General features: G+C 48.2%; 1 protein-coding gene across 1 annotated transcript; it reads left to right on the forward strand.

Annotated features, from left to right (window-relative positions):
- The first annotated feature begins 397 nt into the window (after positions 1-397).
- On the forward strand, positions 398-17,207 carry LOC114601334 (protein brambleberry-like). Its single transcript, XM_077933609.1, has 13 exons — positions 398-655; positions 1,857-1,985; positions 2,840-3,025; positions 3,743-3,965; positions 5,820-5,936; positions 6,061-6,240; positions 7,680-7,915; positions 8,070-8,076; positions 8,947-9,142; positions 11,259-11,323; positions 12,472-12,632; positions 15,207-15,304; positions 16,525-17,207. Exons 1-13 carry the CDS (start codon positions 410-412, stop codon positions 16,676-16,678), a joined length of 1,998 nt encoding a protein of 665 aa, XP_077789735.1. The 5' UTR covers positions 398-409; the 3' UTR covers positions 16,679-17,207.
- Positions 17,208-17,807: the final 600 nt, after the last annotated feature.

The following is a 17,807-nucleotide window of genomic DNA, read 5'->3' on the forward strand; positions in this document are numbered from 1 at the left end:
ATTGTAATCAACAGATTACGCTGGTAGGGTTGCAAGAAGTTTTGTAAGGAGGACCATGTGAAATATTGCAGAGAAAAGTGTGTAGAGAACTATTAGTGAAGGACTATTGAAAGTAATAGTGAAATTAAGGAAATGCAGATTAAGTGATTGATGATGATAATAATAATAATAATATTGAAATAATAATGAAGTTTGAAAAATCTTCAGATGTGGTTGATGGAAGTCCAAAACATTGTATAAGATGAGAAAATAGGTTATGGTTTTTTTTGGAAGTTTCATGTAAAAATAAAAATATATTTTTTTAAAAAAGAACTGCAGATCTGGAAGGGACCCAAGGGTCATCTAGTCCAACCCCCTCCAATGCATATATCACCGTCCTTGTCTCTCCCTTGCAGGACACCTTCTGAAGATGCTGCTTCTTGATCGCTGGGCCTTCTGCCTCTCGCTTCTCCTGCTCCTGGTTGCGTCCTCCTCTGGGTTTTTCGGCTGGCTCACTCGAAGTGGAACCCCAGAAAAAGCCCCTGTGCCCCCCGCACCCCCTCCGGACCCAGCTCGGCTTCCCCATGTGCCTTTTGAGATGACCACGGCAGATGAGAGGTTCTTAGCTGAGGCCCGGCGGCTGGATCTGTCGCCCCTGGACTCCTGCCACCATAAGGTCCGCCTGCAGTTTATAAACATCAGGGTGGTCTTCTCCCTGCAGTGTGGGCCATCTTGCATGCCGGCATGGAGGTTTGCCCCAGAGTTTTCCACTCTGCATTCTACAACGGATCGTAGAATTGTAGAGTCAGAAGGGGAACCTGAGGATCATCTAGTCCAACCCCTGCAATGCAGGAACACGCAGCTGTCCCATACAGGGAATCGAACCTGCGACCTTCGGATTATTGGCAACACGCTCCAAACAACTGAGCCATCCAGGCCCCAATAATAATACAGTGGACGCTCGGGTTGCGAACGTGATCCGTGCGGGATGCACGTTCGCAACCCGCGTCTGCACACGTGCGGGTTGCAACTTGGCGCTTCTGCGCATGCACAAAGCGCAGTTTAGCGCTTCTGCGCATGCGCGACTGCCAAAACCTGGAAGTAACCCGTTCCAGTACTTCCGGGTTTGGGCAGTCCACAACCCGAAAAAATGCAACCTGAAGCATCTATAACCTGAGGTATGACTGTTATTATTATTATTATTATTATTATTAATAATAATAATATATACCCTGCCCATCTGGCTGGGTTTCCCCAGCCACTCTGGGCAGCTTACAACACATAAAAACCACTGGAAAAACATCGACCATTAAAAGCTTCCCTAAACAGGGATGCCTTCAGATGTCTTCTAGAAGTCAGCTGTTTATCTCCTTGACATCTGTTGGGAGGGCGTTCCACAAGGCGGGCGCCACCACTGAGAAGGCCCTGCTTAGTTCCATGTAACCTCACTTTTCACAGTGAAGGAACCGCCAGAAGGCCCTTGGAGCTGGACCTCAGTGTCCAGGCTGAACGTTGGGGGCGGCGACGCTCCTTCAGGTACAATTCCAAAGAATTATAGAAGCTTCCTTTTTCTATAGCAGTGCTCACGAAGCATGTGTAGACCTAGAACAAAATAAGATTTTTGTGTTGCCTTTAAATGTCCATTGTGGAATAATAATAATAATAATAATAATAATAATAATAATAATAATAATTTATTACTTATACCAAGCTTATCAGGCTGGGTTTCCCCAGCCACTCTGGGCAGCTGGTTCGTCTCGGATTACAAATACCAACTTTATATCCCCCTTTGCACTAAAGTGCTGTAGCAAAACAGGAGATACCCCCACCCCTTTCTGCCTGGTTATTTCCCTTCTCTCTCTTACCTTCATTGCTAGGTGGTTGCACAGCTTCGGTCGTCTTGCACGGACCTGACAGAAGAGGAGCTGGCCAAGCTGGGCGTCTCCCTGTTCAACTGCCAGGCCAGCGTCGAAGGACGTGGGACTTACCTGTGCACTGCCGACATGGTACCTAATCCGGTTTGGGAACCTACCTAGAATCTTACTGTAATAAACGGAAATCTGCCCTTATTCCCTTATGGGGGACACAAGAGCCCTTAGAGTCCTTTGCAGGTTCTCCATCAGTCGGAGAAAATAACAGAGGCCAAGCAGAGAATATTGAGAAGCAAAGCAGCTCATAAGCCTGATCTTTACTGACTGTTGCAACAGGGTGCTCCCCTCACACGCAGGAAAGGAGGAGGACCCAGAACCCAGGTGTGCCCATCCTTATGTAGACATTTTAAATTGCCCGTCCTGGAGTCCAAGACCACCCCCAGAAACATGATACCTACAACACAGAAAGGGTGGTCTACAACAGAAATCTGAGTGCATTGTTTATCTCCTGTCTGGCAGGTTACCTGTTAATGGTCACTTGATTGGATTACCTGGGGAGCCTGGCCAGTCTTTTGTAGTGACAAATACTTAGTTCCTGAGCCAGGTCACAGGCTCACCCTGTGGCTCTAGGGCTGCCCTCCTCTGCTGCCTCAGACATGTGGCCCATACATTTATGTACGTGTTTGCCTGGCACATCCATGAACATTTCTTATTTATATAAGCCTTACTTTTTAAATTTTATTACGAAGCAGCACCTGCCTACAAAAACAGCTGCTGGAGGCACGGGCAGAGGCCGTAGCTCCTTTCACAGAGCTATGCTTGTTTTAATGACCTGGTTCAGACAGCAAGGGTGAGGCCGATGCCCCGTTACGTAAATAAAATTAAAATTAACCGATCTAAACAGTTGCATGAATCCTGGGGTCTCGGATGAGCTGTAGGGTTCCCGCAATGATTCATTCAATCGCGATCCCTTTCTGTTCTCCCAACAGACTCTAGCAGAATGCACGGCGGGGATGGATCCAGACACCTGGAACGCCTACCACATTGTGAGCAACCGAGCCCGGGCTGTCTGCTATGCCACCCGTCAGATGCAGTTCAAGCGCCGAGCGGAGCACACCGTCAATGCCTTGGTTTCCACTGCCGTCAGCCAGCTGGAAGCGATGAAAATGCTTAAGGCTTGTACTGCTTTGGATTGGATATATATATATTAGGATCTTCCTTGGGGGGCTGGAGGACTGTCTGGGGCTTAGGATCCTTGTATCTACAGGACTGCCTCTCCTGGCCTGCCCCACAGAGGACCTTAAGGTCCATGAATAACCACAGTTTAGAGGTTCCGGGCCCTAAGGAAGCCAGACTATCCTCCACCAGGGCCCAGGGCCTTTTCAGTGATGGCTCCGACTTGGTGCAATGCTCTGTCCCATGAGACCAGGGCCCTGCAGGATTTAACCTCCTTCTGTCGGGCCTGTAAGACAGAGCTATTCCGCCTGGCCTTTAATTTGAATTCAGCCTTATCTTTTATTTCCCTTCTCTTCCCTCCCCCTCCCCTTTTATGAAGATCACCCGCTCTGAGACCCCACAGCTAATTCTCCCCTGGCCTCCTCGCTGGCCCAAGTAGGACCAATTCAGCCAGCTTGCCCTGGGGATTATCTAATGCTTATTTCCCCTAAATTGATTTTTGAATTTTATTGTTGTTCGTGTTTTTATACTATATTTTATGCTGCTTTTACAATTAAGTGTTTTAACCCTGGAGAGCTGCTGCCGGTCCGTGCAGACAATATTGAGACAGGTGGAGCAATTTATGGATTCTGTCGTTGGGCAGCTTTATCTATTCTTCCGTTCGGCTGCCTGGCTTCTTCTGACGCTCCTTATTCTCCGACTTCCCTCCCCTGCAGAGCGGGCAGGAGGAGCTGAAGGAGCTGACATCAGAATCGCTGCAGAAAGTGGCCACCAGCCAGGAGGCGCTCCTGGCCCAGCAGGAGAAGCTGCAAGGCAGCCAGGTGCAGATGGAGGAGTCCATCCAAGACAACCTGGACCAACTGGTTCGGGAGAAGGCTCTCATTGCCAGCGGGCAGCAGCAGGTGGCAGAACTGATCGAGGGCATCACAAAGAGGATGGGTAATAAGAATAAGAATAGTTTATTATTTATACCCCGCCCATCTGGCTGGGTCTCCCCAGCCACTCTGGGCGGCTTCCAACAGAATATTAAAATACAATAATCTATTAAACATTAAAAGCTTCCCTAAACAGGGCTGCCTTCAGATGTCTTCTAAATGTCAGATTATTTATTTCTTTGACATCTGGTGGGAGGGTGTTCCACAGGGCGGATGCCACCACCAAGAAGGCCCTCTGTCTGGTTCCCTGTAACCTCACTTCTTGCAGCAAGGGAACGGCCAGAAGGCCTCTGTGGTGGATCTCAGTGTCCGGGCTGGATGATGGGGATGGAGATGTTCCTTCAGGTATACTGGGCCAAGGCCGTTTAGGGCTTTAAAGATCAGCACCAACACTTTGAATTGTGCTCGAAAACGTCCTGGACCGGTGCAGCCACTCCCAGTCACCAGTCTAGCTGCCGCATTGTGGATTAATTGCAGAAGGATGTCAATGAAATAGTGCTGCCATATTTCAAGTAAAAAATCTTGACACAAAAGCTGTTGAGCCTTTTCTGCCAATTTTTGGGAATTCCCTCCACGTGCTGTTTTCGCAGTATAAATCCCGGACATTTCCGGATGTATGGCAACTCTATCTTGAAGAAAGAATAAACAGCCTAAGGCCAATGGAGGCTGGAAAACAGGACTGTGGGGAGAGGCAGACCTCTGCTTCTAAGTCTGTTTCATATTTTCTAAGATGCTGAGTCTGTGCTGGACAGCACAAGACATTGCATGGATATTTTGGATGTATCATATGATGTTTCTGTTTTACTTTGAAGAGTTCTGCCAATAAAGATTTGAATAATATTTTTATGGGCCTGCACAACAATTTATTCCAAAAGGAGTCAGTTCTTAGGCTTCCAGTCGCTTCAGACTCTGCAGTATTACTAACTGCAATATCAGGGGGCCCAAAAATTCAGCAGAGCCTTGTGTCCTCTAAGGCTTGCTCCCATCGTCTCGGGGGGGCGGGGGGCGGGTTAGAGTGCCAAATCCTCCCTTGGGAGTTCATGTTTTGACCCTATAGAAAGGAGCTTTCTGGCTTGGGGGGGTCAATCTCCAGACCTCACTTACCCATCACTGAAATAAATAGGGCATGTTTGGCTTTCGGCGGTTCTCAACCTGTGGGTCCCCAGATGTTGTTGAACTACAACTCCCATCACCCCCTAGCTAGCAAGGCCAGAGCTGAGGGATGATGGGAGTTGTAGTCCAACAAAAGAAATTATTTCATCTCCTTCAACGCACATGTTTTGAGGCAATGCAAGAAATGCAATGAAAACGGCTACAGAAAGGCTGAAAACACAGAAAATAAGAGCAAATAACTTTAAAAGCTGTACGCAGAGCAGAGACCCATTCATCCAGCTGGGAAGGCTTGGCAGAACAGAGATGTCTTCAATTTCTGCAGAGTTGGAAGAGACACAAAGGGTCATCTAGACCCCTGATGGGGTTTCTTGGAAGAGCAGATAGGGGACTCTGGTCATATCCCGACGTAAACTGCGGTTTGTTGGGTATCGCAACAGAAATTCCAAAAAACAAGGGCTGCCCATGTTCCTCTGTTATGTACTGAAGTTCTCACCCTGGGCCAGCAGGGGGATACTGTAGATAGTTTTCACTCAGGTCCACATATGCAAATAAGGAATTGAAAGTGACTTTGTGATTGGATAGTTACAGAAAGTTGTTACTGTTGCTTTGTAGTGGAGCTCTATATAAGCAGGCTGGCTGAACCCTTCAGTTCAGTTCTGTTCTGGCCTGTAAATAAACAAGAGCTGTCTGAAGAATCGCTGTGTCGTCTGATATGTTCACCCACAATCTAACACTCTCCTTGCAGAAAACGTCAGCCGTCACCTAGATCAGCAGGACCTGGAGCTTCAAGAAGGTCACAGGGCCATCCTTGAGGACCTGTCCCAGGTGCAGAGGCGAGCTCAAGAAGTCTACTCCAAGACAGGTTGGTGGTGGGAGGTGACGTTCAAACCCTCCTCGCCTCTGCCCCTGGCCACGGAGCCAAGACTGCTTCTCTGCTTGCACTCTGAACGCGGTCGTTTCTCTTCCCCCTCCGCCCTCCATCCCAGAGACCAACCTGGGCTTGTTCGCGGCCTACCAGAACCAGACGGCCTTGTATTACGAGGAGCTGATGCAGAAGCTGCAGAAGATGAACCAGAGTCTGGGAGTGTTGCTGAATGCCATGGACCGGATGCAAGCGAGTGTGGACGGGCAGCTGCAACACATTCGGAGGTTCATCAGCTGGGCAGGTAAGACTATTTTGGGAGGGCAGAGGCAGGAGGTTGAATCAAGCAGTTGATTCAACGCCTTCCAATTGTGCAAGGAAACACCCCTCCCTTTTCTCCGCCCCAAATCTGATCTCGGCAGAACTCCAAAAAGATTTGGGGCTTGCAGGAGAAAAGGGGTTGTCCGTTTCATCAGTTCCCTGGCAGCCCCTGATCACCACAGGCAGGTCAAAGCTTAAAATGCTGTCCAGGGTTGTAAAGACTGCGGAAAGAATCATTGGGTGCCTTTTCCCCACCTTGGATCAAATCTACGCTTCCAGGTGCCATAAGAAAGCTGCAGAGATAGCGCAGGATAGTGCGCACCCCGGAAATGATCTCTTTAGGCTTCTGCCTTCTGGAAGAAGGTACAGGGTTATAAAGACCAGGACTAGCCACCTGAGAAACAGTTTCTATCCAAATGCAATTTTGGTTTTAAACGCAGTGTAAGGTAGTCTCTGGGGGATGCGGGTGGCGCTGTGGGTTAAACCACAGAGCCTAGGACTTGCCGATCAGAAGGTCGGTGGTTTGAATCCCCACAATGGGGTGAGCACCTGTTGCTCGGTCCCTGCTCCTGCCAACCTAGCAGTTCAAAAGCACGAAGTGCAAGTAGATAAATAGGTACTGCTCCGGTGGGAAGGTAAACGGTGTTTCCGTGCGCTGCTCTGGTTCACCAGAAGCGGCTTAGTCATGCAGGCCACATGACCCGGAAGCTGTACGCCGGCTCCCTCGGCCAGTAAAGCGAGATGAGCACCACAACCCCAGAGTCATCCACGACTGGACCTAACAGTCAGGGGTCCCTTTACCTTTAAGGTAGTCTCTATGGGACTATAATGTATTTAATTATGGGGTATCAGAGTTTTTTGGGTCTAACCAGACTGGGATAGCTGGGACAGCAGGCTTGTTGGTTTTTGAATGTCTGATGTAGATTGTTTTCAATTTCGTTGTTCTGTATGGGACTGTGACAATAAAGACTATCGTATCAGTAAAGCTAAAGGGACCCCAGACCATTAGGTCCAGTTGTGGCCGACTCTGGGGTTGCGACACTCATCTCGCTTTATTGGCTGAGAGAGCTGGTGTACGGCTTCCGGGTCATGTGGCCAGCATGACTAAGCCGCTTCTGGCAAACCAGAGCAGCGCACAGAAACACCATTTACCTTCCCACTGGAGCGCTACCTATTTATCTACTTGCACTTTGATGTGCTTTTGAACTGCTATGTTGGCAGGAGCAGGGACTGAGCAACGGGAGCTCACCCTGTTGCGGGATTCGAACCGCCGACCTTCTGATCGGCAAGCCCTAGGCTCTGTGGTTTAACCCACAGCGCCATTGCAAAATGCAAAGCTTTAAACAATGCAGAATCACAACAGCTTAGCAAATAAGCGAAATACGGGAATTAGAGCATTTCGTGCCCACCTCTGTTTCGCAGGGTTCAGCCTCAGCTCCATCTATACCTGTGTCCTACACGGCAGCTATTTCCTCCTGGCAGCCCTCATCATGACCTTCCTGCAGATTCCTGGGCTCCCGCGTGCCACGCTGCTAGTCCTCGTCGTGGCCAACGCCCTGTCTGAGCTGAACCAGGCCGTCTCCTTGGGCTTCAAGTCACTCACCTGCCTCTTAATCTTGACTGTCGCAGGCAAGCATGAAGTCTATGCAACCCAGCATGTTGGCGTTTAGCATGTTGTCTTTTTTTTTTTAAGTCTTACATTATTGTCAGTTCTTCTTATTAACGTTATTATTTCACTTACACACCGTTTGATTGTTAAAAACAAACCTTAGAGCGGTTGATTTTATTGTTTTATCTTTTTTTTCTAAACAGCTTGGAGGTGATTCTTCACAATTAAGGTGTGCATAAATTTTATGAAATAAAAAAGATTTGCAGAACGACAAAAAATGTACTGGGAGGGAAAAGTGGAGGGGGGGGACAGAAACAGTCTAGTGAGTGGCCAGAGGATTCCTGGAGTTCCAGGTCCAACACATACTACTACTACTACTACTACTACTACTACTATACTATTATTTTAATTATACCCCGCCCATTTGGCTGGCTTGCCTCTGTTGTGGCTTCCAACACACACAATAATAATAATAATAATAATAAACATCAAACATTAATAGTAACAATCAGATCCTATATAAAAAGTCACAATAACTTTAAACAACTTATACCAAATAAAGCAAGATGCAATAATGAATTAGAATCCAATAGTAAACACTAAAATTAAACATCAGCAAGTAATAATTAGACAGCTTACACTTCTCAATTACAACAAAGAATTACTCATCTATAATTGGTGAAAACAAATCACAATACAAGAAGATTGATATATTCCACCTCTTAAGAGAAAACCAGCCGATTTTCAGTTTTACCAGCACACCAAGTGAAGTGTATTTTTCGCCCTATAAGACGCACCAGACCACAAGACGCACCTAGTTTTTGGAGGAGGAAAACAAGAAAAAAAATATTCTGAATCCCAGAAGCCAGAAGAGCAAGAGGGATCGCTGCGCAGTGAAAGCAGCAATCCCTCTTGCTGTTCTGGCTTCTGGGATAGCTGCGCAGCCTGCATTAGCTTCGTAGGACGCACACACATCTTTTTAGGAGGGAAAAAGTGAGTCTTATAGAGCAAAAAATATGGTAGTTCATCTTCTTTTATCTGGCATTGAGCCCACAGAGTAGATGAACTGGAAACCTTGAGGTATGGCAAGTGATATTGATGTGCGCTTTCTCTGCCCTTTAGGCAATGGGCTCCTAGGCACCCTCTGCCTCTGTGCCATGAAAGGAAGGAGATGGAAGCCCACTTTGCTGCGTCTGAGGCAGGGGGCAGAAGTGGGCACCCAGGAAGCACAGGTGGAAGGCTCCAGCCGCTGCCGGCTCACCTCCACGCCCGACAGGTAGGAAGGCGTGGCCAGGAAAAGGCGATGCTGCTGCGTATTGAAAGGTTGTGAAGGGGGAAGGAGTGGGTTTCTGTGCAGTCAGTCTGAAACGGGACCCAAAATCCACATTTTTCCTCCTCCAAGGGAGCATTTCTAAAATGCATTAACTGGAGCTTTTGAGTCAATGTATAAACAGAAAGCCAGCTGTAGAAACAAGTGCTCAAAGCCCTCTCCTTTATCAGTCCGTGATGGCAGTGGATGACCTTGCCAGTTCCATGGAGCAGGGAGTCTGGGTCTTATCTTACATCCTGACCACAAAAGACGCACAGACCTTGTCAAGTCTGACAAGAGACCCGGGAACGGTGCCAGGAGTGTTCTTAGAGTTGGTGACCTCCTGCCCCAAGATAAGAGTATAGGAACAGAAACAACCTTTTATGGTCAAGAGTACCGGAACAGGAATATCTGTTAATGGTCATGGATGCCAACTTGCGTGTATGAGCTACAGTGGTACCTCGCAAGACGAATGCCTCGCAAGACAAAAAACTCGCAAGACGAAAGGGTTTTTGGTTTTTTGAGCTCCTTCGCAAGACGATTTTCCCTATGGGCTTGCTTCGCAAGACGGAAACGTCTTGCAAGTTTGTTTCCTTTTTCTTAACACCGTTAATACAGTTGCGACTTGACTTCGAGGAGCAACTCATAGAACGCGGTGTGGTAGCCTTTTTTGAGGTTTTTGAAGACTTTGGTGATTTTTGAAGCTTTTCCAAAACTTTCCTGACACCGTGCTTCGCAAGACGAAAAAAATCGCAAGACGACAAAACTCGCGGAACGAATTAATTTCGTCTTGCGAGGCACCACTGTACGTGGTTGGATTCCTGGGGAAGGGGGGGGAGGGTGCCTGGAGGATATATATACTGCATGAAATTTCTCATTTCTTTGGACTTGCTGTGGACTGACCACGCAAGTGCCTTCTGCTATCCGGAGAGCAGAATAAACTCTTTCTCTGAATCAACCTCGGTGTCATTTGACTTCCTCCCTCCCTCCCGGGAGCAACGCAGACCGCACCAGTCGGTAAAGTCTAATAAGGTTACAGTTGGATTAAGCAGAGCTTGGGGGGCCACCTACCATGGATGCTTGAGCTGAGATTCTTGTGTTGCAGGGGTTTGAGATGGATGACCCCAAGGGGTCCCTCCCAGCTCTAAGATTCCATGAAACTCTAGAATACGCAGGTTCTCTGGCAGAAGAGGGCTGGGGCTCAATGATGGAACAGCTGAAGGCCTTTAGAAGGCTCAGTCTCCATCGTCTCCGAGTAGGGCTGGGCAGTAAAGGTAAAGGGACCCCTGACCGTTAGGTCCAGTCGTGACCGACTCTGGGGTCGCGGCACTCATCTCGCTTTACTAGCCGAGGGAGCCAGCATACAGCTTCCGGGTCATGTGGCCAGCAGGACTAAGCTGCTTCTGGCGAACCAGAGCAGCGCATGGAAATGCCGTTTACCCTCCCGCTGGAGCGGTACCTATTTATCTACTTGCACTTTGACGTGCTTTCGAACTGCTAGGTTGGCAGGAGCAGGGACCGAGCAACGGGAGCTCACCCCGTCATGGGGATTCGAACCGCCAACCTTCTGATCAGCAAGCCCTAGGCTCAGTGGTTTAACCCACAGTGCCACCCACGTACCACAGGGCTGGGCAGTACCCCTGCCTGAAACCGTGGAGAGATACCGTATTTTCCACCCTATAGGACGCACTTTTCCCCCTCCAAAAATGAAGGGGAAATCTGGGTGCGTCCTATGGGGCGAATGCAGGCTTTCGCTGAAGCTTGGAGAGCGAGAGGGGTCGGTGCACACCGACCCCTCTCGCTCTCCAGGCTTCAGGAAGACATCCGCATCCTAGGCAGCCCTGCGGGAGGTCCCGCAGGGATGTCTAGGCTGCGGATAGCAGCCTACTTCCCGGAGTGTCGGGCGCCCTGAAAGCAGAGCGCCCGGCGCTTCGGGAACACACCCACAGCCTAGGCAGCCCTATGGGACGGAGCGTCCTATGGGACGAAAAATACGGTACTACTGAGCTAGATGCACCAATGGCCAGACTCAAGATAAAGCAGCGAGAAAATGATTGATTGGCCTCTCCTCTCCTCTCCGCAGCGAAGGTGAGGTTGGTCTCCTGAAAAGGGAACTGGAGAAGCTGGGGGACTTGAGCTACGCGACAGGTGAGCAATCCTCAGGTGTGCATGGCAGCGGCTTTAGAGAGCCAAGAACAAAGGCTTGAGGGTTGGGGGTGATGACTTGCATTCACTGTCCAGAAAGCAGCTCTTCTGCCAACTGTGTTGATCAGGAAACATGTTAGAGAAGAATCCGGTTTGTAGCAAATCTTTCTTTTTTTTTGCTTACAGCAAAGTCTGTAGGTGTTGCAGAATATATCCTGTTGTCATCTGAATGTGCTTTTAATATTCTGTTGGGAGCCTCCCAGAGTGGCTGGGGTATAAATAATAAATTTATTATTATTATTATTATTAATTATATTTTATTATCCTGTGACATGAATTCTATATAATGACTTCTCTAGCCCCAACCTCTGAGGGGTTTTTTTCTGGCTAAGCAGGTATTTAAATTCTTCCCCATCTGTGTCACATTGAGCATCATGTGTTTCAATTGCATATAAAGCCCTTAGCAACTTTGGAACTCCCTGCTTATTGATATCTTTTTGGTGCCTGCTAAAAGCATTTTTGTTTAGACATGCCCACCCAGGTATTTAGAAAGTTGATGTGCGTTTTAATCCCTTTTTGTTCTTTTTGAAGGTCTTATGTTATTGCCATTCATTTTTCTTACCGATAATTTTATTTTTTTGCAAACTGCTTTGAGGAGTTTGACGATCAAGCGGTGCATAAATCTTATGAAATAACTTAAAATAACTTAATGAAATGCATTTCCATTCTGGATTCTGAAGCTTTAAACTCGCAGCACAAAAACGGGTGCTTTCCCTTCCCACCTCCATGTGGACTAGAGGCTTCACACTTTAACCTTTGAAGCAGTACTCAGCTGTGTTAGATAGATAGATCATTTATTACGGTCGGAGACCAGCTTATAAAACACACTTGGGGGCACAATCGCAGAAGGAAAACAAACAATTAAAACAACATACAACAATAAATTTAAAATTTATACATGCGATAAGCGTATAGACACTTAAAACTTTGTGTGTTATGTTTGCTAGCTTTTGCTGGGAAGCTGGGTTTGGTTCCCCCCCTCTTCTGAACAGAGAATACACTGGTCCTTGGAATTCTGTCGTAAATGGCAAAGGTATGTCTCCACCATCAGCCCCATCCTATGCCCAATATTTGCAATCTTTGTGTCGCAGGTGACTCTCACCTGGCGAGAGATTCTCCAATGAAGGGCGAGAGCATCTTTCTGGAGGAAGGCACAATTCATCCTGCAACGGGCTGGAAGCCTCAGAGAAGCTATTCCCCTCACCCTATGAGCCTTCGGCGCCAAAGTCTGACTCGCTCCAGCAGGCATGAGGTATTTGGGGAAACTGCTTAGCTGTCTTGTGCTGAACGCGGGGAGGGAAGAAGGCTGCCTTGGGTGTGTAGTGTTTGGAGATGTTTCCGGTTCGAAAAACTCACCAACCCTTGAACTTCTGTGGAGTTCCACTTAAAACCCTACTCTGTCCCATTGTTTTTGGGGACACGAGCAGCTGAGGGAAACAATCACAATCTCTTGTGGCAGCGAGTTCCGCAGTCCAGGTTGGTGCTAGGTGAATTATTATTATTATTATTATTATTATTATTATTATTATTATTATTATTTATACCCCACCCATCTGGTCTCCCCAGCCACTCTGGGCAGCTTCCAACCAAATATTAAAATACAGTAATACATCAAACATTAAAAGCTTCCCTAAACAGGGCCGCCTTCAGATGTCTTCTAAAAGTCTGGTAGTTGTTGTTCTCTTTAACATCTGGTGGGAGGGAGTTCCACAGGGCGGGTGCCACTAGCGAGAAGGCCCCGGTTCCCTGTAACTTGGCTTCTCGCAGCAAGGGAACCGACAGAAGGCCCTTGGAGCTGGACCTCAGTGTCCAGGCAGAATAAGCACTTGCTTTTGTCAGTTTATTATTATTATTATTATTATTATTATTATTATTATTATTATTACCCCGCACATCTGACTGGGTCTCCCCAGCCACTCTGGACGGCTTCCAACCAAATATTAAAAACAATACAGCGTGAGACATTAAAAACTTCCCTAAACAGGGCCGCCTTCAGGTGTCTTTTAAAAGTAAAATAGTTGTTTATTGCTGTGACATCTGCTGGGAGGGCATTCCACAGGGCAGGTGCCACCACTGAGAAGGCCCTCTGACTGGTTCCCTGTAACCTCACTTCTCGCAGCGAGGGAACCGCCAGAAGGCCCTCGGCGCTGGACATCAGTGTTTGGGCTGGATGATGGGGGTGGAGACACTCCTTCAGGTATACAGGACCGTGGCCGTTGTGAATCTTCCATCGTTAAGCAAACTTCAGTTGCTGTTGTCATTTATTCTATTTATATGCTTTATCCAAAGATCCCAGGAAGGTGTACAACATTAAGAACTTATTTTAGGTAAAGGTAAAGGGACCCCTGACCATTAGGTCCAGTCGTGGCCGACTCTGGGGTTGCGGCGCTCATCTCGCTTTATTGGCCGGCGTACAGCTTCCGGGTCATGTGGCCAGCATCACTAAGCTGCTTCTGGCGAACCAGAGCAGTGCACGGAAATGCCGTTTACCTTCCCGCCGGAGTGGTACCTATTGATCTACTTGCACTTTGACGTGCTTTTGAACTGCTAGGTGGGCAGGAGCAGGGACCGAGCAACGGGAGCTCACCCCATCGCGGGGATTCGAACCGCGACCTTCTGATTGGCAAGCTCTAGGCTCTGTGGTTTGGACCACAGTGCCACCTGTGTCCCACAGAACTTATTTTACCCAGCATCATAATAAAAATCCACAATACAGGGCATAATAACAAAGTATTCAGAACAACACCCACACACATTTAACAGGCCATAGATCATTGAATAGCCAAAGCCCTGGGTAAAGAGAAATACTTTTCCTGGCACCTAAAGACATGTAACGATGGTGCCAGGCGAGCCTCTCTGGGGAGAGCATCCCACAGATAGGGAGCCACCACAGAAAAGGCCTGTTGGAGAGAGGTAGAAAAACCACGTCTTCAGTGATGGGGAAAGCCATTTCCTGTCTGTCTCTGCGCATGCGCATTAATACCTCACTTTTCCTCCAAGGTGCGCTGTGCATTGTTCCCCTGCTCCCCATTTTATGTCCCCAACAACCCTGTGAGGTAGGTTAGGCTGAGAGTTGAGTGACTGGTCCCCAAGGTCACCCAAGTGAACTTCGTGGCTGAGTGGAGGATTTGAACCCACATCTCCTACTCCCAACACTCTAACTGGTTCTTCTGCCAGAGATTCTGGAGAGCTGTATGCAGTCAGAGAAACATCGCCGGGCTTAGTAATACAGTGGTACCTCGGGTTACATACGCTTCAGGTTACAGAAGCTTCAGGTTACAGACTCCACTAACGCAGAAATAGTACCTCGGGTTAAGAACTTTGCTTCAGGATGAGAACAGAAATCGTGCTCCAGTGGCGTGGTGGCAGCAGGAGGCCCCATTAGCTAAAGTGGTGCTTCAGGTTAAGAACAGTTTCAGGTTAAGTACGGACCTCCGGAACGAATTAAGTACTTAACCTGAGGTACCACTGTATAGTCTGACTTGGTGTAGCCTCCTATGTTCTCCTTTGCAATTTCCCACTCTCCCCAAACACTCCCAGTAATTTGGCCCTAGCCTTGGGGTATTTGGGTCGCCTGGTCAGATGAGTAATGATAATAATAATTAATAATAATAATAAATTTATATCCTGCCCTCCCCAGCCAAAGCCAGGCTCAGAGTAGATGATTCCCCAATGCAAATCTTCCATTTAAAGAAATTAATCTGTCCACAAAAGGGTTACGCACAAGTTAGGAGCTTCAGTGCCAGAAATCTGCACATGCACGAGTTTGCTCTTTTTCTTGGCCATAAGGCACCCACCCTCCCAAAGTCTTTTCTCTTCCCAACAGGCCGCTTTGGAGAAATTCCCCCAACTCCGCCTGGACTCAGCCTTCAACTTTCCCATCTCAAGGACCAGTTCCCCAAACGAGTCCATGGTCAGCGATGTGTAAGTAACAAAACCCAACGTGCCCTTTTGTCAGCGGATTGATACGATTGACGAGATCTCTTTCGGGCGTGATGTCTAAATGGAGCCTCCACTCTCAGGGCCAGGCTGCCTCTGAGTATCACACACTGCAGCGTAGCATGAGAATGTGTGGACGTCCAACGAAGCTGAATGTTGCGAAGATTCAGGATGGATAAAGGGAAGCACTTCAGCACACAGATCAAACTGTGGAACTCCCTGCCACAGTAGGTGGCGTATGGCCACCAACCTGGATGGCTTTAAAAGATTCGACAAATTCATGAAGGAGGAAAGGGCTATGGATGGTTCCTAGCCACTATGGCTCTGCCCTGCCTCCATGGTCAGAGGCAGCAATAACAACAACAGCAATAATAATAATTTATTTATACCAAACCCATCTGGCTGGGTTTCCCCAGCCACTCTGGGCAGCTTCCAACCAAATATTAAAATACAGTAATACATCAAACATTAAAAGCTTCCCTAAACAGGGCTGCCTTCAGATGTCTTCTAAAAGTCTGGTGGTAGTTGTTCTCTTTGACATCTGGTGGGAGGGCGTTCCACAAGGCGGGTGCCACTACCGAGAAGGCCCTCTGCCTGGTTCCCTGTAACTTCACTTCTCGCAGGGAGGGAACCGCCAGAAGACCTTCGGTGCTGGACCTCAGTGTGCGGGTAGAACGATGGGGGTGGAGACGCTCCTTCAGGTATACAGGACCGAGGCTGTTTAGGGCTTTAAAGATTAGCACTTCACTTTGAATTGTGCTCGGAAATGTACTGGGAGCCAATGTGGGTCTTTCAAGACCAGTGTTATATGGTCTTGGCGGCCACTCCCAGTCACCAGTCTAGCTGCCGCGTTCTGGATTAGTTGTAGTTTCCGGGTCAACTTCAAAGGTAGCCCCACGTAGAGCGCATTGCAGTAGTCCAAGCGGGAGATAACCAGAGCATGCACCACTCTGGCGAGACAGTCTGCGGACAGATAGGGTCTCAGCCTGCGTACCAGTTGGAGCTGATAAACAGCTGCCCTGGACACAGAATTGACCTGTGCCTTCATGGACAGCTGTGAGTCCAAAATGACTCCCAGGCTGCGCACCTCTGAATCTCAGCAATGCCTCTGAATCTCAGTTGCCGGAAACCACATTCATATCCGATGGTTTCTCTAACTGGCCTCATTATCACCCATCTTTCTCTCTGATATATATTCATTCCAGGTCCAACTCCTCCCTGACTCCACGCCCACCCTGCCAAGGAGTCACCAGGACCGGACATCAGTGCAGGAAGAAGGCCGTCCCAGGCCACGTCTTCTGCCATGTCCATGCTTCTGGTCAGTCCTCCTACACCAGCCAATCGGGCGCCTGCTTTTAAGGTTCCCAACAGATGGATGCTGAGACTCAGCAGAGATGCTGTTTGTGGGCTCGCGGCTCGGGTACCACCCTTCCTGGTGCTCAATTTTTGACGAGGGAGGGCCTTCTTTCTAGAATTACACTTGTTTGCGCTTCTGAAGCTGAACAAACGACAATCTGATGTCCCTCTGGATCCGACTCAACTTGCCCAACAGAAAACTGGCGTCTGAAGCCCTGCAGATTAAGAGCACAAACTCCTTCTGTTCTGACTCGTCGGCCTGTGTTGGGTGGCTGGAAGGCAAAGCATTTTAAGGCCATAGCCACCACCAACTCTTTTCAAAAAGGCAGATCTAATTGTGCGTGTTGTCCATCTCTTACTTCCCACGATGGTCGTGCTGAACCCCTGAGAACAATTTTGTCTACTGCCTCGATTGCAGGTGCTTCTGCAAGGACTTTGAGTGAAAAGGTTTCACAGACAATCCATGTTTCTGCACCAATTTATTTTATGTGAAAGTTGCCAGGTTTACGTTTAATAAATGTTTTGACCGATAGCTCTCTTTTTCTTCCCTTCTGTACCAATACAGTGGACACTTGGGTTGCGAATGTGATCTATGCGGGAGGCACGTTCGCAACCCGCACTGTCGTGTCTGCGTATGCGCGATTTAGAGCTTCTGCGCATGTGCGAGCGCCGAAACCCAGAAGTAACCTGTTCTGGTACTTCTGGGTTCAGCGCATTGCGCAACCCGAAGTCTGTAAGCCGAGGTATGACTGTACCTGCCTATCCAAAGTGGGCATCCTTTCATGGTTAGGTGGGAATTCTGCAAAACCTGCCATCAGCGAGGCTGGTGCCACAGACGTAGGAATGAGAATGGACCACAAGACTGGGGAGAAGAACCAGTTAAAGAGGAAACTAATGGCTGTCTGCTATAGTGAAAAATCACAGGAAGCGTAATTCAGGTTGCTGAGACTTGTTAGGAGCTATAACTCTCGGAGTTCCCTGGGGAAGAGGAATTGAGTGTGAAACTACTCTGGGGAATGAGAGCAGGCAAAACTAATTCAGGTGAACATCACTTGTGGATTATGTTTCCCACAACAAGAGTGCTTCCAGGACGCCAAACTTGCTGCTAGACTCATTTTATTTAAGATACGCC

This window comes from Podarcis muralis, chromosome 8 (genome assembly GCF_964188315.1).
Source record: "Podarcis muralis chromosome 8, rPodMur119.hap1.1, whole genome shotgun sequence".
Classification (NCBI taxonomy): domain Eukaryota; kingdom Metazoa; phylum Chordata; class Lepidosauria; order Squamata; family Lacertidae; genus Podarcis; species Podarcis muralis.